At 33.7% G+C, this 22,980-nt stretch overlaps 3 protein-coding genes across 4 annotated transcripts; 1 reads left to right on the plus strand and 2 right to left on the minus strand.

The window, feature by feature from the left end:
- Nucleotides 1–11: 11 nt before the first annotated feature.
- Nucleotides 12–13,725, plus strand: LOC122569809. Its single transcript, XM_043731411.1, has 3 exons — nt 12–473; nt 13,382–13,505; nt 13,662–13,725. Exons 1-3 carry the CDS (start codon nt 350–352, stop codon nt 13,714–13,716), a joined length of 303 nt encoding a protein of 100 aa, XP_043587346.1. The 5' UTR covers nt 12–349; the 3' UTR covers nt 13,717–13,725.
- Nucleotides 5,478–11,579, minus strand: LOC122569804 (importin-4-like). 2 transcript variants are annotated; one of them, XM_043731403.1, is made up of 15 exons: nt 11,419–11,579; nt 10,959–11,045; nt 10,780–10,887; nt 10,560–10,712; nt 10,310–10,495; nt 9,939–10,233; nt 9,706–9,863; nt 9,030–9,627; nt 8,725–8,960; nt 8,429–8,640; nt 8,017–8,357; nt 7,779–7,954; nt 7,494–7,696; nt 7,090–7,400; nt 5,478–6,992 (listed from the first exon to the last, which is right to left on the minus strand). In XM_043731403.1, the coding sequence occupies exons 1-15, from the start codon at nt 11,470–11,472 to the stop codon at nt 6,868–6,870; spliced, it is 3,243 nt and encodes a 1,080-aa protein (XP_043587338.1). In that variant the 5' UTR covers nt 11,473–11,579; the 3' UTR covers nt 5,478–6,867. The 2 variants fall into 2 exon arrangements, with proteins under 2 accessions (XP_043587338.1, XP_043587339.1); XM_043731404.1 differs by lacking the exon at nt 11,419–11,579 and adding an exon at nt 11,123–11,361.
- Nucleotides 13,726–13,863: 138 nt separating the features above from the next.
- On the minus strand, nt 13,864–21,786 carry LOC122569805 (forkhead box protein A4-A-like). Its single transcript, XM_043731405.1, has 2 exons — nt 19,475–21,786; nt 13,864–16,082 (listed from the first exon to the last, which is right to left on the minus strand). Exons 1-2 carry the CDS (start codon nt 20,679–20,681, stop codon nt 15,820–15,822), a joined length of 1,470 nt encoding a protein of 489 aa, XP_043587340.1. The 5' UTR covers nt 20,682–21,786; the 3' UTR covers nt 13,864–15,819.
- Between the last annotated feature and the right edge of the window lie 1,194 nt (nt 21,787–22,980).

Here is a 22,980-nt window from a genome sequence, read left to right on the forward strand (position 1 = left end):
CTCACCCTGAATCGACTCTCGGCTCACTGGCCGTGTGCTTCGTGTTCTATCGTGCTATTCGTGTCGCCTCTAAAGTACTACCGCGTTATACAGCTATGTCGTTTTATCGTGATAAGGGAAATGGGCCACTCTAAACGCTGCCTTCCCTTCTCTGTCTATAGCATTTCCCTCTTCGACTTCGTGGACGTTTAACGAACGCGTGGTCACGCTTTTCCGAGCTTTCAGCCTTTCAGAGGCGCATACGAGCACGTGATGCCTCGCTGCCAAAGCGATAAAGCCACTTGTCCGTTGTCCGAGATCACACTCGTGATTTCATTCCGTCGGTTTGTCCTTTTAAGCCGCACGACCGATGTTCGCCGGATTCGTTAGTCGGGTTCCTTTCGATTCCGCGAAACCTCCTACGTTCGTCGTTTATAATTCACATGTGCTTGTCCGGCGATCGTTCACCACTGAAAATAAAATGATAGATTCGTGTGAGTGTCTTTGTAAGAATGTAAGGCCGTTTAACAAAGAGATTGTTAGTGAAATATCATGGATCATACAGTGCTATTTTAAATAAGCGTAAACGTAGAGTGCACGTGAATTAGACGCAAGAAAGATTGAGAAGAGTAACATAGACATGTGTGAGCTTTAATGGTATCCATTATCGTGATAGGCAACTTTCTCTGTCAGATTCACGCTCGATGCATCTTCATTAGAAGCGACTCGTGATTAGGAAGAATGAAAGATCCTTTCGAAATTTTATCGAGCTCGAGTTTCATCGAGACTCCTTCCATATTATCATTTATCCTTGATCGATCTCGATCCTCGGTCGATAATCCGGTAGTCTCCTGGTATACATATATACTGAGAACTTGATCACCTGATTGTGACGCAGGTTTTGTACAGAGGTACGCAACTGATGCGAAGTTCTATGTTTATTTTCTTCTATCGTGTAATACATAATTTCCCTACTTCAACGACATTTTAAAACTATTCTTCAACAGATTCACTGATAATCTTAAATCTATTGTAATATTCGTCAATCTGCAGAAAGAAGAGAAAAAATTATTTAACAATAAATTTTATAGATAGAATCGATTCATCTCGTATTAGTATATACTTATTAGCGCGAAAATGATATTTGCAAGGAACAGTTCAGTCATTGCGTTTGTTACCTCACGCTTGAATATTCCTTGCTGCCGGAAATAATGCATGCATCTATGAATTAAACTCCTACCGATAAGTGTGAATACGTGTATTCTAATTTGCATCGAGTCATTTAAGAAATGACACAGTCTTATTTTAAACTACTTGCAAAGGTAAATACAGAATATGTATATATAATCTTGACTAACAAATTTGTGATTTTCGAGGCTGCAAAGAGATGAATGAAGACACTAAAAATACTAGCCATAAGAATATTTAAAGTATCATAATACTTTAAAATATATTAAAACTTTCAACTACAATTGAAAATATTCAGCCTCTAAATCCCTAATAAAAATTTACACTTGGAAATATTGTTTAATTATTAATTATTAATTGATTAATACAAACTATGTAATATACTTGATAAAAATAGCAATTATGGAGCGTAAGTATCGTTATTAAAACGATAATGATTAATGTCTAGACTTGTACAAAAGTCTTTAAATGCAGATATAACAGATCTACTCATATACGTGCGAAGAATTGCAAATCATGCATGCTGATTCAAAAACTCGACGACCTCCCACCGCGTCTACAACGAGTCAGACCATCAGACGTCTTTTAATCGTCGTGTCTTAATTACATCCTGCTCTCGCTCCTTCGCATGTGAGCGAAGCCATGGACGCTTCACGTAGCCCTTCGGGTCGTTTCAACGACCAAATCCAATCGATTCATTAAATAAATGATGGTAGAAGAAAGGATACAATTAGTTTGTTAGGCAAGCAGGATATTTTCCGCACTAACAAATAAACCACGAAGGAACGAATCGATTATTATACCGTTCAAGACAGCTAGGAAATTATTTGCTCAAATGACTTCATTAGTGGGTAAGCATTCGATGCTTAAAGAGCTCCAATATTTCATACAGGTAATCACCAAATACATATAATCTAACATAAAATATTGTGTACAAATATATTTTTTATAATGATTTATAAGCATAGCTACTTAATCCTCCTTTTCGAACAGAATCTGCATAATAATTGCGAAAAAGCGAAGTTAGTGATCGTGTAGACTCTGATCTTTCATCGATCATACTTTTGTCAGAAACATCGACTATTGTTAGATTATTAGCCGGATAATCGAGCAATCGACTGAGTCATGCTATTGATCTCAGTTTGTAATTACAGTGTTAAAAAAAAGAACGGTGCCTATCTCTTTGTAATTTTATGACAGGATAAAAAGCTGTTACGACACCATCCGTGAAGATAATCAGTTCGTTTGTTCATCCTGTAATTCAAGAGAATCGAGCATCGATAACCGATGAAACTGCATTGTTGAGGATCCTTTATTCATGTGCAAATATTTACACCAATATGATGTGCAATGATGTGCAAAATAGAATGTAAAGCTCCGTAGATAAGATGCGTAATGAAAGAAAGAAGTGTGCACGATGATCAAGTATGGCACCAATACATCTAACGAAATATTCTACAACCCTAATAAATTAGAGATAAATAGTTTGAATATGCACGGACCTTCAGAATAATTACTAGAGTATTATGACAGTTTTTCTTTTATATTTAAGTAATAAGTAATAAGATTAACATGATCGATGATCACTTACCAATATTATTAGAACGATATCTCCCTATGATTCTAATTTCCGCCAAACTATCCAGTATAGTAGCAGACGATGTACACGTTTCCACTATTTAGACACGTTGCTCGGACAATTCATCGGTGGATCACACGATTTAACCGCGTTGAGCCGCCGCGCGCAATAAGCCACTTTCGTCTGACGAAACTTTCCACTAGCGATATCTCCATGAAGCATGGCAAGCTCGGCAGGTACACAGTCGGGCCACGGACATGGGTCGTACACCTACGACTCCTTTTCGATTCGAGTCATGGTGGAGAAGCCAAGGACACAAACCAGCATCAAGCACTCGATATGCGTGCACGTATAAGGTGTCCAAGAATTTCAGTACTCTCCGGATTTATGTATCTACTTCGACGCCTTATTGTTAATTACTCCTTACAATACGTTCCTTTACGATCTATTTCTTATATGAGTTGCCCAAAAGTCATATTAATTAACTCCATAAATTGACAAGTACAAAGATAAGAATTTATGCTTATTTACGCCACTTCCCTACGATAAATAAGCTCATGGAAATACATAATTTGTTTCTTCGGGTCGTATTATTATAATCGGTCGTACAATATTAATCACGTATCTAGGTAGTCAAATTGAGAAACTTAGAAAAGATGAAGTTGATTAGTTCGACTTCTGCGAAGCTTGTATATTTATTATATATGAATTTATTATATATTATATATGTATGGTCCATCGTAGGAATGAGAATATTGATTCATTACAAGATTTCTCATGAAATCATTGAAATTTAAAAATTCCAGTTTAAAAGATTGCATTTTGTATGAAGTATGAATTTGTCTGTTTTCGATCAATAAGTCGGGATTTGAGTACAGATCGAATATTTTAGCGTACATATAAATAGATGATGATATCGGAGTTTAGTTATTTGTAGACCAATCGATATTTCAATTTTGAATATCTGCTTCTGAAAATTCTTCCCGCCCGTTCATCGATGCATTGTATCGCGAACGAAATCTACGCTTACGCAACTGGCATAGCGGGCATTCTTATGCTTTCTAAACACGAGAAACATCGTTAGAATTAGTCTGAATTTAAGAAATTCTACATTCAAGAAAAGGATAACATTTATGGAAAGTTTGTACATGTGCATAACATATATGCTCATTTTGCCAAACAGGTTGACACACCAAAAACAAAAAATATAAAAATTGATGAAATTATATGAGATAAATATCAATCTAGTGCTTTGGTATTAAAATTTCAAAAATTTCAAACAGTGAAGTTAACCACTTTGGCTTATGATGTACATATACAAATCAACAAAGGTATATCAGAATTTTAATACACCGTGTACGTAGGTGCGTATACCTGTGGGTACGCACACAGTCAATTCATCGATGACTAACACACTCGGCTCAATGGCATGAAAAGAACCTCGATAACACTTTATGACTTCCGTCGTCTCGCTACACGAAGGTCGTCGTTCGACAAGTTTGTGTGTCAAACTGATATATAAAAACGAGACATCATCTGATCGCGAAAATCGTTATGACAATATATGGAACACTTTCTCAAAACGAGTTGCACCCTTTATAGGAAATACAGTCGGAGACAAAAATAAATGCACAGATGGTGAAAGTAAGTATCAATGAAGTTTAATGAAACTAGTGCTATTGTTATACATACCTAAAATTTATCTATTATATGCCGTCATAGTACGTAGATTATTTAGTAAATAATTTAAATTAATATTTACATTTTTGTGTAAACAAACAAAACATTTAACAAAACATCATTGATATCTATTTCCACTATTTGTACACTTATTTTTGTTTTCGATTATATGTTTTATGTTTCAATTTCGATTCTCGTTTGAGGGATCGTTTCGATTCTCATTTTATGGATTGTTTCGATTTTTCTTTTAGGAATCGTATCGATTCTCGTTTTAGCGATCATTTTGATCATGTACAAATCAATTTGATCGATAATGATATATTTTTGCTTCTTGGGATAAGTATTGGGATATATATTTACTCATTATTGAAATTATTTTGTTATATATATATATTGTGTTTTTTATATATAAAATATCTACTAATAAAAACAGAATGTAATAAATAGATAAAAATTAAAAGAATGAATAAATAATAAGTAAATAATAAAAAATAAGATACCTGCATTATGATGCAACTCATGTAATGTTTGTCTATGCAATCGTACACGTATCATTAAACATAGATATACATATCTATATACGTACGTAAAAGTGATATTTTTGTTTAATGAATATGCAAAAAATTGTATATTCTAGTTTCTCCAGTAGGCTATTTTTGAAGAAGATGGGCGTCATCGTAGAATATTTTAATTTTGAAGCACATGTATATAACTGTGAATTGTATTCCAACATTTCTATCAATTTCTATCTGTGCTATTAATCCATAGGTAATCAAGTTTCCTACTTCGATTTCTGACAAACCTATTTCGTCAATAACAACAATCTCTATTAGATTCCTAAACCTTTGATTTGTAATTGTGTACTTTTTATATAAAAAAATTAAGTAATAACACTGACGATTTAGAGAATTTTTTAAACGGAAGAGAAAGATTATAATTAAAAAAATTCGATTATAGTTCATGTTGTTAAGAAACATAAATTTTTATCCAATTAAAAATTGCCATTCATTTCTTTCGCGGTTACAATTCCGTTTAGGATTTCGTACTCATATTTCCCACACAAGTATTAATTTAATGCATATATCATAATGTACATATGTATAATCAATATAATATACAAACAAACATATACATACAAACTTTTTTCCTCTTAACACTATACAGTGGTGAACATTGAAATGCTAATAATTCGCCATTAACATGATTCTCTCCCTAATCTTTGCACAAATATACCATAATTATATCTTATACTTTTTATACATTGAAATAGTATGTGATAAATTAACAAGACGAATATTTGATAATTTTATGAGGGTACAATGGCTCGTTAAGTTATCTCGTACTCTTAAATAAAGTATTAATAATGTGATAAATTCAACGTCTACTATAATTTTGACAATATACGTTACTGATTGCAACGCTCATTCGCTATATTTATATATTTTTAATTAAATTAAATCAATATAAAGTTATTCACAATAGTAAAATATTTCGACCAATTGTAGTAGTACAAACATAATAAGCATATATAATCTTATGTTTGCCTAAATAAACAGCGCAATAAATCTTCTGTCCTCTGTTAATGACTCATAATAGCAATATCGAAGAAATTTTTAACTCTTTAATAAATATGAACTTCGATAAAATTAAATGGAAATTTATATAGTTTAATAATTATATAATAAAAAAATACAAAAGCTGTTTGTAAAACCAATGTAGTGCAACAATTTTATTTGTCAAATGATACATTTGTGTTCAATGTGTACACATAATGCTTCATGTTATACGCACCACTTTTGATTAGAAACAAACACAGAACGTAATAACAAATGGTTCGTTTCTAGGTATATATAACAGCTTTAAAACTTAGTTTTCAACAAGTAGATGTGCAATAAATTAATTCTTTTAATTAGTAATTAGTCTGATTATATTTTTATATCAAGTTAATTTGTGAAATTTAATACTTATTATTCAATAAGTCTGCTTGTATTTATAAAAAAGAAATTAAGAAAGAAAAAAAATTGTGTAGACTAGAATTTAATATATGTTGTCTAGAAAAAGGAAAAAGTATTTCCATACTAGGTGTATTTTTCTGTAAAATCATACAGTATTACAAAATATGAGCACCAAAAGCTTTAATAGTATACTGTTACTATTGATGTGATTAATTGCACTTATTGACTGTTTGATATTATATAAAAAGAAATATAATTTCCATAATTATGATGTTTATAAATAATAGACACTGTATGGATGTATATAAAATTGTTAACTAGTATAACTAGTATTGAAATCTTCAATTCATTAGATATAACTTAAAAACATGAGATATATGGCGCATATCACTTCCGTTGAGACGCAAATGTCTTCATCTATCAGTCTGAATGTTTGTTACAATCCGAAACAATCAAAAACAATAGTTTTCGAATCCATATTGGAACCTAAGAAAATATGTACTGAATGTTCGTGGCAACTTCCGCTGAAAGTTCGGCAAGTACAGAATTCCATTCATCTGGAAAGTCCCGCTGGGCAGATTTAACGAACTCCATAACAGTATTTTTCGCTTCTGCATGAAAAACAAATATAACATAATTTAATATGTATTACAATAATTTCATAATATTTTACTGCGTAAAATAATAAGAAAACATAGCATAGCATACCATCATCTGTAGTTCTATTTTCATGTAATACACTGACTGCAACTTTGAGTAATACTTCCATGTATGATCGTAAAATGGGATGACCAGCTTGATATAACGTTAATATACTTCTAAAAACCGCCTTATTTTCTTCAAAATCTTCTTTTAGTGGCAACTGCTTAACAAAAATTGGAAATACTTGATCAAGTGGCACGTTCATATAATTAACGATGATAAGCCGTGCAATTGCTCCAACTATATTATCACGTACTCCTGCATGTGATTCTTTATAAATCGCATTTGACAAAACTGTTAAAATATCGGGAAAATGCCTATTAAATTGTTGTTAAGAAAAAAAGAAAATTGTATAAAATATTATAATAATGATATATTAGATAATTAGATAAGATATATTAGAAGGATACATATAAGAATTGCTATGCAATGCAAGTTCGCCAATTCCATATATTGCGTTATTTCGAACTTCAGCGTTTGGATCATCTACAAGTTTCAAAAATGTAGGAAGCAGGATATGTATGAAATTAGATGTTTGTTGTTTAAGGGCTGTAAAACATTCTGAAATTGTACCAACTGCAAAAGATCTTTGAGCTTCTGATTTGTTTTTTTTCTGAAAAGATTGTTTAATTTTTAAATTGACATAACAATTGATATTAATAAGTGCATAACTGAAAATAGAAAGAGCCATGTACCAATCTTTCTAAGAGCATTGGCAACACAGCTTGGAAATAATGCCCAAAATCTTCTGGTGGGATTACTTTTCCAAAATTACAAAATACGTCACCCGCACATTCAACTAATAATTCATCCTGTTCAGCTTCAATATCTAAGTCTTCTGCTTCTTCTTGATCTTGACATTCCGTTTTTCCTGTCAAAAACAATTTTCTTTGTATAGTTGAAATAACAAAAAAATCTACATTGAGTCTTTACCTAACATGACATCAGTGACACAATTCATAATAGCCTCTTTATGACCTTCTCCGATAAGAACATCTGATTTTATTTCTTTCAGAAGTTCTGCATAAGCATCTAAGCCACTAATAGCTACTGTTCGTTCATCACCCAACCTTATCAATTCAGACAATTTTGGAATAAATACAGAGAGGGCTTTTAATAATGCTTGTTTTCCTTCGTTAGTATTAATATCTGAAAAACTAAAACAAAACTGTAGAATGGCATCAATGACAGCTTTACGAATATCTTCTTGTGGATAATTGATTAATTTGAATGTTTCCTCAAAAGATTTTTCGAGATATGGCAGAAACGCTTCTCTAAAACAAAAAATATGAAACTATTAGAAAAAAATATACGATCAAATATGAGAAAATATTAAATATTTTACCCTGTATTTTCCGCAATTTCTTTTAGGGCTAGAATTGCTTCTTCCTTTTCTTCAATGTATGCATTCTCAACACTATAACCCGCCACATCGTCGTCATCATCATCTTCTTCATTATCTGTGTTTTCAATATCTTCTTCATCATTTTCATTTTCATTTTCACTAAGGTCATCATAAACCGGGAAGGCAGAAGTTTCGTCCTCCTTAAAATGAGGCTGTCAAAAATAGAACAATATAAGTATGAATATAATTAACTTGTTTTTCCTTATATATACATATTTCACAATTTGCTTGCATACCACTATGCCTTCTGAACTTTGTATGCTTGTAATCATGTACTCAATGATTTCTGGTAAAGCACCTGCTATTTCTTTTTTCATTATCGTACTAATTGATGCAAACAATCCATAAATTGACTTTTTCAAATCCGGATCTTCTGTTTCTTTCAATAACTTCAATCCAAAGTTAAGAGACCTACCAGCCAAAGGTGCAAAATTTTTATCGCCTATTGTTCTTGCGATTACTCCAAGGGTATCTACAATATCAATTAAATATTAATATCATTGATAAAAATTACATGAAGTTTAAATGTTCTTATTCATACCAACTGCTTGCACTTGAAGACACATAGTTTCTTCTATTTGTTTTTCTGAAAGATAACCATCGAGAATAGTAATGATTTTTTCAAAATATGGCAGCATGTGCTCTTTACTCGCCATAGCAGCTGAACCTATGGCGCTCAGAGCAAGTTCTGTAACGTGAACTGGAGTATCCGCACTCAAAATTTCAAAGAGTCTTTCCATTAAAGTTGGTAAATACGGTAAAAGACTTTCATTCAAATTTTCACAAAACATTTCCAATGCATAAAACATACGATCAACCGAAGGTGGTTCTTTCTTTTCTTGCTTAATATGCGCACATATTTGACCAAGATATTCAAATAATACTGGTAATAATTCGGATGAGTATTGAGAAATATTTGGCTGTAAATGTTCGGAAAACTGCCCAAGGGCAAAGAGTGCAGCATTACGCACTACCGGAATGGGATCACTAATTCCTTGACAAGTGCAACGTAAGAAGGATTCGAGATATTTAGTGCGTATATATTCTGAACAACCTTCCGCTAATACCGCCATTGCTAAGTATGATGCTTTCTTTGCATATACATCTGTACCTTGCAGGCTAGGTTCTATGTATTGCAACTATAAAAATAATATAAGAATAAAATATTAGATATATTTTACGAAACAAAAAATTGTTACAAATATTTTAAGTCATACCAGTTGTGGAATTAACTTCTCTGGGGGTAAATGAAGTGCAAGTAAATCTAAAGTTTGAGTAGCATATGTTACAGGAGTATTGTTTTCATTATCACCAGTGAAGTAAACCTCATCATTGTCATCCTCAGGTCGTGTGGACATAAGATTAAATAGCATATCTATAAAATTGAATTCACAAAATATATATTATCATACAAGCAAAAATGTTTGTTTACAATGTAAACACATTTTACCTAAAATTGGTTCAACAAGTTTATGTTTGATTATGGCTTTCTTTTTTGTTCTAGCTAACCAACCAATAAAACCAACTGCTTTAACTCTGAGGGCATCATCTAATGCTTTGTTACCAGCAATAACAAGGCACATAGTAACAAGAGCTTTGACATGTGGTGCTATCACAGCAATTGCATTTTCACATAATTCATCTAATAATTCAAAACATTGAATAGCTTTATCTTCATGAGAAGTAGTAAGAGATTGAATTGTGGTCATTATTTGTGGCATCATTTGATGATAAGCATTTACCATCTATAGAAATTGTTTGTCATTAGATATAATTTTCTATACTTTCAGTCAATATATAATCATTATATATACAACTCACCATTTGATTGCCTTCAACTAAGGGAACAAGACTCTGCATTATTTTTAAAATATAATATGCTACAGGATTTCCTAAATCTTGTAAACTATTTAATGTTTGTCCCAAAAGAATTGCGAGTGATGCAGCATGTGTAAGATAGGCATCAGGTGCAATTTCAATCATAATTGACAAGGTATATGTTCCCAACTGTAACAAAATTATATATTACAACGATCTTACAATATATAAAGTAATTATTATCATTTCATACTTCTTTATTCATTAAATTTTCACTAGTAATCAGTTGCTGTACAAATTGCAAAACTTCTGGCCATCCATTATTAGGCAATTCATGTTTTACAATTGTGCCTATCAACTGTGCAATCGCATTCTTTACCATTTTTTCTGGTTCATTAACTAATGCCTAAAAAATAAAAAAATTATATTTGTTTTCATTAAAATAATATAGTTTCAAAATAATAGTTTCTTACCTGCAAAATTACTGTCTTAAATTCATTGCGTATATGTTGTGGTAATTTCAACCAATGTTTCCCCTTAGCGTAACGCTTTCTTAGCAATATAGCTGCATATTGTCTGATCTAAACATAGATAATTTTTTGTTATGAAATATGGCAGAAATAAAACATTTGTAGGAACTAAAAATAAAAACCTGTAAATTTGTTGATGATACAATAAGTTGACATAATGCTGGTATACTTTCTGGCTTCTTGAAAGCTTCTCTAAGTTCTGCAGTTCCCTGCAAATATTGTATCAATATATTATCTTATATATCTACTTATGTGATGTAGCTATTAATGACTTTGAAAAATATACCAATTAGCAAAGTGTATGCTCATCCTTATTTAATAAAGAAACTGAAGGAGTACATGACATGCATATTAAAACAGTAATGATAGCAAGAAAAATGAAGACATAAGAAATAAAATGCATGGTCACTTGTGTAAAATGATTTATAAGACAGAAGTAGTTATTTTTGTTAAAATATTAAATATAGATTAAATAAAATAAACTCGGTCTTCTGCTTTAAATGGTTAGCAATAGAAGCGAACACGTGTTTCGAACATTACAAAGTTTCCTTTTTTTATTACACGTCATTTCACTAAATATACCTGCTGAATAGATGTGTTATCCGCTACAAGTAACTTTAGTAATATCTCCTCCATTATTAGTTTAATATTAGTAAACAAAATATAGATTTGGCAGTATTTCCGAACAAAGTAGCCGGCTGTCTACTACCGCTTTCTGACCTGTTGGTGACGTAGTGACGTCTTTATAATACTCTAATGCGCATGTGCGACATTCTGCTATATAAAATATCTAACAAAAATTTCTAAGTATCAATTATTTCTATCGTAGATTAGCTTAAAATAATTGTAAAATATACCATATTCCATAACACCAATTCTTATTAGAGAACAATTACAACACTTTAAAGAATGTTCATTTTCTACGCTAAAATATCATAGCTGCAATTCAAGAAATTTTTAAAATGACTGTACGAGATCCGAGTGCTGTAGATGGCATTTGAAGCGTTACGCATCACCGTACGAATACAAATTTGTTGTTTTAGAAATTTCAAGGTTTCAGTTTAAAATAATTTATAATTTTATATATTTAATTACAATATTAAAATAATCATTAAGGGGATTAATTTAATTATCAAGATAAGTAGGAGGTAAGAGAGCAAACGAATTAAGCGTTAAAAAAGAAACAAATTTAAATTTCAATGTAACCCCAATTAATAATTATTAGGATTTTTGGCTATTAATGCTTTTCATATGATATACAGATATTTATCATATATTTAAAAATGGACAAAAATTAAATACATTTATAGATAATAACAAAATGTATAATATTAATATAAAACACAAGAAATGCAAATATTTTTATTTTTATAGGACAAAATATTACCAATATTCCCCTAGTCTATTCATGCTCACCAAAATGAACATACAGAATATCCCACCAGCTCTGTCTATTTGAAATATCCTCGTTATTTCAAGTAATAAATAAAATTTTGTTATTTATTATTATTTATACTAAATATATATATATATATATATATATCTAGTATTACTTATAAAAGCTGTAAGGTTTAAAGTAATACATAATATAGTATATTATATATATATAATACATATATAATATATAATATATATATAATATATATAATAATATATAATATATATAATATATAATATATAATAAGAAGTTGAGAGAATTTAGAACAGAGAAAATTTAACCTTGTTCTTTTAAATAGTATGATTTTTATGCTCAAATTCGATAGAATAGTGAATTCTAAGTGTAAACGTACTAAGGTTTAAATTTGTCCTAAATGTTATTGTTCCTTGGATATTTGATCTTATTCATTCTATTACTTAAGCAATATTTTATTATTTGATTGTTTGATAATTAATATTTTATTTTTTATTATCTGAAATTTATATAGTCTTTATATATATGTCCATAGAAATAATTATTGCATAAATTTACAAAAATCATTGAAAAGGGAGAATTGAGAATTACAAAAGAAATAAATCTAAGAAGCAATGGTATTAGCGAAGATAATTTATTGTAAACAATAAGATTCCTTTTTATTATCGACAATTTATGGTTGAACTTTTTGTTTTCTAATCTATGTAGTGTAAGTTGCGGAACGTTTGTTCCGACTTCGTCTAGCCTCGGATCGCATCGAGCAGTTTATTATTTTAGAGCGAACCCCTTCCTCTTGTATTCCTTGTCTTTCTTTATTCTTCACTCACCCTTCTTTAAATTCGTATCCTCTCTCTGTTACTTCTTCTCTTTTTATGAACGCTTCGATAGCAAGGAGCTTTGAGATAATGCAGTCTCTCGAATTCTTTGGATCGCAATTTTAAAAATCCACGTACATACGGCATTTCGTAGAAAAATCCGACTATCCTTGAACTTACATTGAAAGTCATTACTCTTTATTCTTCCCATTACTTTTGAATTTAGTAACAAGGTTTTTTATTTTATTCCACTATGCAGGATTTTGAAGAACATATATGGAATTAAAAATATGTAAAATTATGTATATGTTCCTTACAGATCAGGAATCATCACCCATTATGGACATACATGTATATGCGCTAGAAATGGACTGTCTAATTATTATGATAGGTCTTATTAATCTAAATATAACTTCGTGTGAAAAAAGTCTACGATATGATAGGTAGGTATAGTTACTATAAAAGGAAGTTATTATGATAGATAGATAATATTTGAATTTAACATTAAAATTGCTGAATAAAAATCTTTTTCGTTTATCAGATAACAATAACAAAAAATAGAGGGATAAGCTTTTTCCTTAGACAAAAATGTATTGCAGAAATGAGAACAACATGAACCACGGGCCAAAGATGGCCTGTCAACGGCGTCATTGAGTGACTTCGTTTACACCTCGTGCATATTCGTCGTCTGGCTTACGTGCATTCCGGATGACGCGGTGAGAAGTGGTTCTTTTTGTACCACTTTAGTATCTGGACCACTCGTTATTGATTAAGTAAAAAATCGGTCAATAAACCCGCCGACGAAACGGGACAGAATATCATAAACCTTACTTCATAAAAAATGTGATAAGTAATATATAATTACAGTAATATTAATTAATCCATTATATTATTAAGAAATAATCAGTTACTTAATAAAATATCCAAAGTTCATTATAGAGAATGGGAGAAAATTTTAATTGTAAAATAGTATGACAATGAGATTTGAATACACTACTAAAGGAAATCGGAATCATTTTCATTCCTCCACGAGCAGAATCCGATCTGCGGATCGAAGAAGAGAAAAATCTTAATGCGAAATTAATGTCGGTTATGAATCTGTTTCGTGTAAGCCGACACCACATGCGATCCGCCATCTCGCATAACGTTCTCTAATTTATTACATAAGCAATCCCGCGCCTCTTGATTCTCTAAGCCGATTCAAGGAAATCATCGATAGATAGCGAGGCTTGAATCGTCAAAACAAAGGTCCATCTATCTGTAAGTGACGACGGAGCAGTGAAACTCATGGTTGCAATTATATTCAAGTATACCAGCACAATATATTTTACCCTAATCGTAAGTACATTGTAAACATATTTACCATATACTTGTATATAAATACAAATTGAAAAAAAGTAATAGGAAAGAAATGATGGAAACAGTATACTCGAATTTAACATTCTGATTCATCTGCAAGTTTCCCAAGCTTCTTTGTATCTCCTCCCCGAGCGCGATAATAAAACCTGGATCAAGTGTCATCGTATTATTTTTGGACGTGACATCGAGATCGATAATCACACCAAACTTTCGCGGAAAAGTGTGGCACGTGATTTATAAGAAAGCTGATAAAAGGAACCGGCAATATTTAAACACGTGACAAGAAAAAACTTTCCGAAGAAACTCCATATTACTCAAATAAGTGCATCCTGGCTAGCCGAAAGGAGCTTCTGACTTGTCCTTGTCATTTTTATGGCAGGGACCGGCAACAAGCTGTTCCAATAGAAATCTGTGGCATTACTACTGCATAGAGCACGTAACTATCGTTCACGACCATATTATCTCTTTTTATAACCTTCCTAGGAAAGATCCAGGACTACTGGTTCGTTTTTGAGTCCTCGAAAGTAACAGTAGAATCTTTGCTGTTCGGTACTTTTTACATCGTTTTTTTACAACGAAAGGATAAAAAAATGAAGCAAGTTTCTGAGATCGTAAAACTCGCTCTCTTCTTTGAGTCTTCTTTTTCTTTTTAAGTAAAAAATCATGGAAGTTACCAAGGATTTAAATGAGTTTTATTTTAAATAAGGAATGATCGAAGCTATGGAAATGAAAATCGTAAAAACTTTAATAACAATTTGTCATACGGGCTAACAAAAAGCATAATGTTGTTACGCAAGATGACGCTAACAAGAGCCGGAATTCATGGACGAGAAGTAGGGACTAGGAAAGAGAGTTTGCTGCTATCAACAAATCCTTTATCGTCACCGCAAAACCATTATTTGCCGTGATTAATATTTAACTCACTCTGATACATCATCGGCAGTTATAGATTGTCTTAATTCGTAGAAATACCTATTTCAAAATCACAATGTATCATCGTCGATCCACTAAGCAAGATGAAAAAGCGACAAAATGTGATTCAAGCAACATAGAACTTTCTCCTACTGTTTTTTTCCTTCTTATAGCAAAGGATACTTTAATTCTACAACTTTGATTCGCGGCGAACGGCTTAAATTAGTAACATTTATTCGTAATTATAAATATAAATAGAATCTCAATCTACACTGTTATCGAAGCGATCGTTTGAGAAACAGATTTCTTCTTTTCTTTACAAACTTGTACATCTGCACTCGAATAGATTTCATTCGCAATAGAGTTTCAATAATGAATATCGTTAAATATTCGTTTTACCGCACTGTTTCGAAATTTCATCAACACTAACGTTACATCGTTAATAAAAAGTACGTTGTTCCTCTTTGTTTCAGATAGTCACACGTTTCACATACTGTATTTGATCTGATCGTAGTACGTTGGCGGTGTTGTAGCTGTATGATGAATGTTCGACGAAACTGTGCCAGGTATATTTGATATACTCAAGCCACTACTCAAGCTGCCGATATTGCTCAAGTTAAGCGAGCTTAGAGAGCTTAACGAGCTCAAAGTAACCGATCCGGCCGGATGACCAAAGTAGGATGGTTTGCGATCAATGAGCCCACCTCCAGAACTGTTTGAATTGGAGTTCGAGCATTGCATCTTTATACCTGAAACAAAAGTAAAAGAAAAACAATTTTGTAAATAATCTTTTAAGTATTTTTTAATATTTGGAACTTTGTGACATTTCTAAATTTTACGATATTTCAATGGAGAGTGGAGGTGGACCACACATGAAGGGACAAGAGGAAATGAAGAGGAAAAAGTGAAAGACCTCATGATACGAAATCAGTCCTTGTATAGGTATGATAAATCCGAAGCTCCGGCAGCTCTCAAGTAGTTCTTCAAGTACGCACTTCACTCGTGTCTCGACTCCTATCTTTGTCTCTTTATTTCCCTCTCGTACTTGTTCATCTTTTTTCTTTACAAACTTTTCTGCATACCTATATTTTACATCTTTACGAAAACTATCAAATTCTACCTTCATCAAGAAGATAAAGAAAAAATGATACAACAACGACATTATATATTATCCAATCTGAATTACCTATATGAAACGTAACAATGCATACAGAAATCGTTATACTTAAAAGTAAAATTATGTATGAGTTGGTAAAACCGAAGTAAAATCGCTGATAGATCGGTTTTGGAGGTAGCACGATTAAAAGCGAACGATCTCGATGGCAATTGGAATTTGGTTTAATTCCAGATCGAAGGCAAGTGTAACGAGCGTCTTAAAACAGCGTCGTGTGTGGTCTCAATGGCAGTGCCGTCAGTCAAAATCTCTCTCGACCTCTCTACCTCCGTCGAATCCAAAGTTTTCTGGCTGCTTGAGCGATCTGTTTCTGCGCTCGTGCGCGCGAATTGCTCTGTTCTTTTCCTTTTCTTTCGAACACGGGACACGTACCGTGAATCGAAATACGATGGCAGTAAAAGAAGAGCACAGAAGCGGTTGCCTGAGCGAATATCAGCGCCCGTCGTTGCCAACAACGATGCCATAGTCGCGGAGTAGAGAGATCGGCTCCAGAAATACATCCCGAGACCGGGGTAGAAGAAAAAGAGAAAGAGGAAAACTGGGGCCTACCGAGGCGTCTGCAGATTGATCTCGTTTACACTTTACTGACTGAACGAGAAAAGAGAAGGAGGAGCAGGAGGAAGGGTGCGTGGGTGGTACGTTTATCCCTTGTCGATGCCATGGTGTATCGAGGTAGAGAGAAGGAATAGATTGTACTTATAAACGGGAGTGCGCGTATGAGAACGATCTGTTGATCCAGATAGCAAATATCGATTCTAGAGTAACCTCATCATAGATATCAGAGTTTTTAACCCTACTTACAAATATTCATTATTCATTATTCATTATTCATAAATATCAAAACTATAATGAGGAATTGTATATCTCAATCATGAAAACACGTAAAAATTAAAGTTTCCATGACAAAAGATTATCGGGAATTATGAATAGGCAATAAAGAGCTACTATTTTTAAAAAATAAAATTTAAATATAAAATATACGGGGAGTACAGTATTCTCTACAGTTAAAATTGATCTGTATGAGTTTGATTTAGAAGAAACATTATTTAATTTTTAAATGAGGAGTTGGATAAAATACTATTAGAGTCGTATAAATTTCGCAGAAGCTTACTATTAATTCATCATCATAGGTAATATGTCTACATTGAGACCGCGGAACCACAGATCGAAGTCAGTTCCGTGGAAAGGTTTAATAAACGAACCAGCTAATGTTTGAGGTAGCTACATTCGATGTACTTAGATTAAAGAACATCTTGTTTACCCCACTTGTAAATGTTTACACGATAAGCGATTTGAGACCTCACTTACCAGCACGCGACTACCGGTAACTGATACAAAAAAACCGTGTATTTTCGTTCACTACGATCATTTGTTTATCACGCGATCGAACGTAGTAACTGTAGTAAGCTTTTGCATTCACGAAATCGTTTCATTCATAAACGTAATGAATAAAACCAATGACTCTAGAACATTGTTCTTAATACGTTAATCGTAGTAGGTAAACCTTTGTAACTCATAATACAACACGCTTAACGGTACACAGAATATTACAAGGTTGAACACATATATAGAACACTTAGAATATTACAAGATTGGTAGAATATATAGAATACATGGAATACTACAAGATTGTACGGTACCACGCTCGTAGTGAAACATTAGACACTAGCCATATTACGACATAGTTAAAGACTCGACGAATTTCTCTGAGACTTTTACTGCCGAAAAAAGTGGATGTTTAACGAATGTGTAATTGCCGCCTCTGTGTTAACCGAGTTTCTACGCTAAATTAATCTAAACAGGAGACAAGCTGAGATTTCGTGTCACGCCCCGTTACACGTATAATGTTACGAGTTACGAATTACGACTTCTCGCATGGGCGTGACAGAAATGTCACCCTGGCTAATAGGTGCTGTCAGCTACGGTGATTTCACGTCTGTCGGCTCCGCGCGAAGAGTACTTTCGACGGTGCTATTAAACGGAACTTGACTTTCAAATTTATTGACTTTTGAATTTTGGCTTTGACTTTTAAATTTACGCTCCCAGGAAGTTGTTCCTCCCCTAATATTATTTTTCATATTTCCTTACGGTGTATAATTAATAGTACTTATAATTAATATATAATATTTAACTATTAATGATGATAAAAATAATTTTCAGATAATTTTTGGATGCATGAATTTCAAGTGGATCTTTTATTGGATTTCAAGCTTGGAAAATGTTCAAGACGGACCGCAGTTGTTCTTGTGAAACTCGTCGAAGAACTTTTTAAACGACTAGACTATAGTTCTAAGGAAACTGGCGCCTGTATGGTCGTAAACAGTCTGCGATTTTCCATATGGCCCCCCGACTGTCGTGAATTGTCATTGTTGCCTTCAACTTAAGAAAATCTCCTGCTAATCTTGCAACTCTTGATTACAAGATCAATATCTACATTTTCAGGAACGTATAAGCGGGACCTTTAATTATACTCATTATTTATATTTAACCATACATTTCTCCAACTATCTTTCTGATCTGAAAAGTAGTACCTATTTTTTTATTTTATTTAGTATTTTATAGCGAATCAACCATTGTATTAACAAGAAGAATTGAACTTATAATGAATCAATCATTCTATTACCTAGGAGAATTGTAAAAGGAACAAAGAACGTAGCTGGTATTAAAAGAACTAGGATTAAAATTACCAATGTAATGCATTCAATTCACCATGTTATTTCATGTGCTTTTTTTTCAGAAATCTCCTCAATTATTGAAGTCTATTATCTAATTTCGACTTAAGTAAGTATACTGCTGACAGAGAAACCCAAACTAAAAACAATTTCTTAATATTTCAATATCGTCTGATCCTCCAAACAAAATATACAATTTTACTTATTTTCTTCTTTCGTATTATCTTCATTATATCCATATGCGTATGTACTTACAACAGCTAAAAATTACCAAATAATATTAAATAAAACTTACCATTATCCGTTACAGGTGTCTGGCACCCACTGTGCGGCGAACTGACGTTTCCTACGGGACTGTTGTTGCCTGTCTGTTCTGGGATTCCCTGCATAGCGACGTTCACGTTGCTTCCAGTATTGTTGACTCCGGCGAGTCCGTAACCAACGTAGTAATCTTGTCCAGGTGCTTGAGTGGTCGGTGCGGGATTAGACGGGCACTTATAGGTCATCATAGTTTCATTCTCCTTATAAACCGTCTCTGGATGATGCTGTTGATGATCTTTCACGGAGAACCCGTCCGTAGCTCTGTACGTTAACTGCTCCTGACTCCTCGCCGCATATCCAGGCTCGCTCTTAAATGCTACTATTTCTCCATTTCTGTATACAGACGGTTCTCCAGTTTTATATGTGACTTCCGTCGTCTTGTATGTTACTTCCGATATGGGCGGTGTCTTGTATGTGGCCTCAGGATAGGACCAATCAGCGGAGACCGCGGCACCAGGTGCTGCGTACATCGCATATTCTTGATAATTTTGATACTGATTTTGATATCCATTCGCGTATTCCATAGCTCCAGGTGTTAAATTTTCATATCCGGGAGTCTGGACGCCTACTGGACCACTCGCAGAAAAGTATTGAGGATACTGAGGCTTCAAGGCTTGGCACTTGCGACGGAAACCTCGTGGTCGTCGACGAAAGCTTCCTTCTTCAAACATATACTCTGTCGAAGGATCAATCGTCCAGTAATGACCTTTGCCTGGTCTTCCTAAACCCTTTGGAAGCTTGATAAAACACTCGTTCAAGCTCAAATTATGGCGCACTGAGTTCTTCCAGCCTTGATAAGCGCCACGGAAAAAGGGAAAGTGTTGCTGGAGAAACGAGTAGATCTCTGAAAGGGTTAATCTCTTTCCTGGACTCGCTTGAATCGCCATTACGATCAGTGCTATGTAAGAGTACGGAGGTTTCTCTTGGCGTCGCGCTCCAGGCTTCCTAGGTAACTCTGTACTGGCAGGGTTACACATCAACGGATCTAAACTCTGATCTTGGTTCAGACTGTTGGACATCGACAAATTGGTTCGAGGTACCACCGATGTGGAATTGGAATGAGCTACGGTAGACTGGTCTTGGATATGTAGATTCGAGTCACTTTCGTTCTTCATCGTGACTCTCGCGTTGTCCACGTTGCTTCCGCGAGGAGTCGACGGGACGATTACCGTTTGATCCATGAAGTCCGTCGAGACCAGTCGTCACGCTGTAGCGAACATTCTAAAACTCACAACTATAGTCCATTCACCTCACTGCAGCTGAATATCCTTAGAAATCTAAACAGTTGTATATCTATGCTACTCTAACCACAATAATTTCACGAATTTCAATTCCAACGTATCTCGTACCACGGTAAATATGATTTAAAAAATGATCCGTAAAATTTTTAATGTCTTCCAACAGTAATTTCGTACGTATACTGTCCTTGTCACTCTCACTATCAATCGCAACTGCGAACACGATCGAGTTTCGCTGTATTTACCGTTTATGTTTGCTGCATCGGCCGTTCCCACACGTCGTGGACGAATTCGTGTGGCGGCCACGCGTTTCCAAGCGTAATCACAATAAGGAGGAAAGAGGCCGTTATTTACGTGTACCCGATGTAAATTGTTTGCACGAACGGTGGGGTCAATTATTTAGACTTGCCACTTGGCAGACGTTGCACTGATGCGCCACTAAGTGTTTTCGGATGACTGGGCCTCGGGATCAACTTCGGACCTGGTGGAAGCTTGGTACGTCGCGATGACGCGAACCACGCCGTCACGAGCCAGCCTCGTCCCCGGTAGGCGTGATGAACCGAGGGGACGTGGCTTGACTCTTCATTGGTCGATCAACAGTGTACGATACTAAAGCTCGCGTTCACGACCAATAGCGACTGGTTTCCACTACGATGTCACGCCTGATAGAAATAAGCTCCGGATACTGAGAACAACAATCGGGCACGCTGTGATTGCTTGATGAGAGATTGAAACGAAGAAGATTGCATAACTTTCCTCATTCTCGTTGTTGCAGTGAGATATCGATGGTGTTTGTTAAATTGGAGCTGATTTAATTAGCGAAAGAACATGAAGATTTGAGCAAAATGTTTGGTGTTAATTCTTTGCATACCAGTGTTATATGAACGATATTCTTTTATCAAGAGGAGTCCTACATGGTTTCTCTTCATTATTGCATTAGTTCCTGTTATTGTATTTTTGTTGTGACTGCAAGCCTGCAAGTTCCATTAGTATTATAGATGTATTCTGTTATGGTTTTTGAGTGATTCTACTTTACTTGGTATGTTAAGGATTAACATTGAATGGAACTTTGATGGCCTAGGAAGGATCCCATCTTTGACCTGTATATGTATGTTGTAACTATATATAATTGCTTCAATTAGTTATACACATTATGGACATAAAAAAGAGTATTTCAAGAGAAGTTGCTTCTCAGTGTGATATATTATTTTCACGTAATGCAAATGGAATTGGATTTATCGATCTTTCAATCTTTATAAAGAGATTATAATTAATTTCCGGATAATTTTACTCATAATATGGTACTCGTGAGTTAAATAAGACGTTTCATTTTATTCTCTTGTATTTTCTGATAACTGTTTTCGTTAATCCTAAGAAAATGTAGGTACTCAGAAAAGTGGAAAAGATATTGCATATATATCTTAGTTAATAGAAACAATACATAATTGACGATATTCATTTTTCGGTGGAAAACTACAATTTTAATGGTATCTACAGAAGCGACTAACTCGCAAGCAACGAGTTTTAGAATTTCAGGATACACGCTTGCAGACGGTACGAAAAAGCTCGAAGAAACGATTGGTTCACCTGTTGACCAACGAGAAGTTAGAGCTATGCTCCGCCCGATCATAGAACCGCCCTCCATTTTCTGTTTTAGGTTCCTCTCGGAATTTGTACATCATCGATTATCCTGAAATTAGGGCTGATTATCTGGAAATTTTACTCGTGATGTCAGTCCCCGACAGATCTTAAGCGTCATCACGCATTTCCGTTCGTGGAATACAAAATGTCGGACTTCCATTATACCTTCTCATTTCAGTCGAATTACATTTCGATGAAAAAGCAAGATTGTTCTTAACACATTCGCGATTTCAAGAATTAATTGTGCTTTTCATCTGAAAATTGTGTGAAATTTTCTGGCGAGAGGCATAATTAATTCCCGAAATCGCGAAGAGCTCCACATTTTGAAGATAAAGCGAATAGGTGAATAGGTAGAAAGTCTTTTTACAAATTTCTAAATACTGTATGCTACATAAAAAAAGATATACATACGTACTTGTCAGTATTAATTTTATACTTTGAAACAAAAGAAGTGTAATTCATGAAACATGTACGAATGGAAGGCGCAAATGATCTTCAAGGCCTTCGACGTGTTAACATTATGTTACAAACCGTGGATATTGCGTTGGTATCGATTCCTGAATAAAAATGGAATAAAAATGATCCGTACTTTATTTTTTTA

The sequence above is a fragment of the Bombus pyrosoma genome, linkage group LG7, assembly GCF_014825855.1.
Source record: "Bombus pyrosoma isolate SC7728 linkage group LG7, ASM1482585v1, whole genome shotgun sequence".
Lineage (NCBI taxonomy): Eukaryota > Metazoa > Arthropoda > Insecta > Hymenoptera > Apidae > Bombus > Bombus pyrosoma.

Excerpts from the sequence above, each read along its gene's own strand:
- LOC122569809 (XM_043731411.1), top strand. The coding sequence starts at position 350 with ATGTTCGCCGGATTCGTTAGTCGGGTTCCTTTCGATTCCGCGAAACCT. Across the intron at positions 474-13,381 it reads AAATAAAATGATAGATTCGT|ATCAGGAATCATCACCCATT; the intron begins GTGAGTGTCTTT and ends TGTTCCTTACAG. Across the intron at positions 13,506-13,661 it reads AAAAGTCTACGATATGATAG|AAATGAGAACAACATGAACC; the intron begins GTAGGTATAGTT and ends AATGTATTGCAG.
- LOC122569804 (XM_043731403.1), bottom strand. The coding sequence starts at position 11,472 with ATGGAGGAGATATTACTAAAGTTACTTGTAGCGGATAACACATCTATT. Across the intron at positions 11,046-11,418 it reads ATAACACATCTATTCAGCAG|GGAACTGCAGAACTTAGAGA; the intron begins GTATATTTAGTG and ends CAATATTTGCAG. Across the intron at positions 7,401-7,493 it reads TTGCATAGCAATTCTTATAT|GCATTTTCCCGATATTTTAA; the intron begins GTATCCTTCTAA and ends ACAATTTAATAG.
- LOC122569805 (XM_043731405.1), bottom strand. The coding sequence starts at position 20,681 with ATGGATCAAACGGTAATCGTCCCGTCGACTCCTCGCGGAAGCAACGTG. Across the intron at positions 16,083-19,474 it reads GACACCTGTAACGGATAATG|GTATAAAGATGCAATGCTCG; the intron begins GTAAGTTTTATT and ends CTTTTGTTTCAG.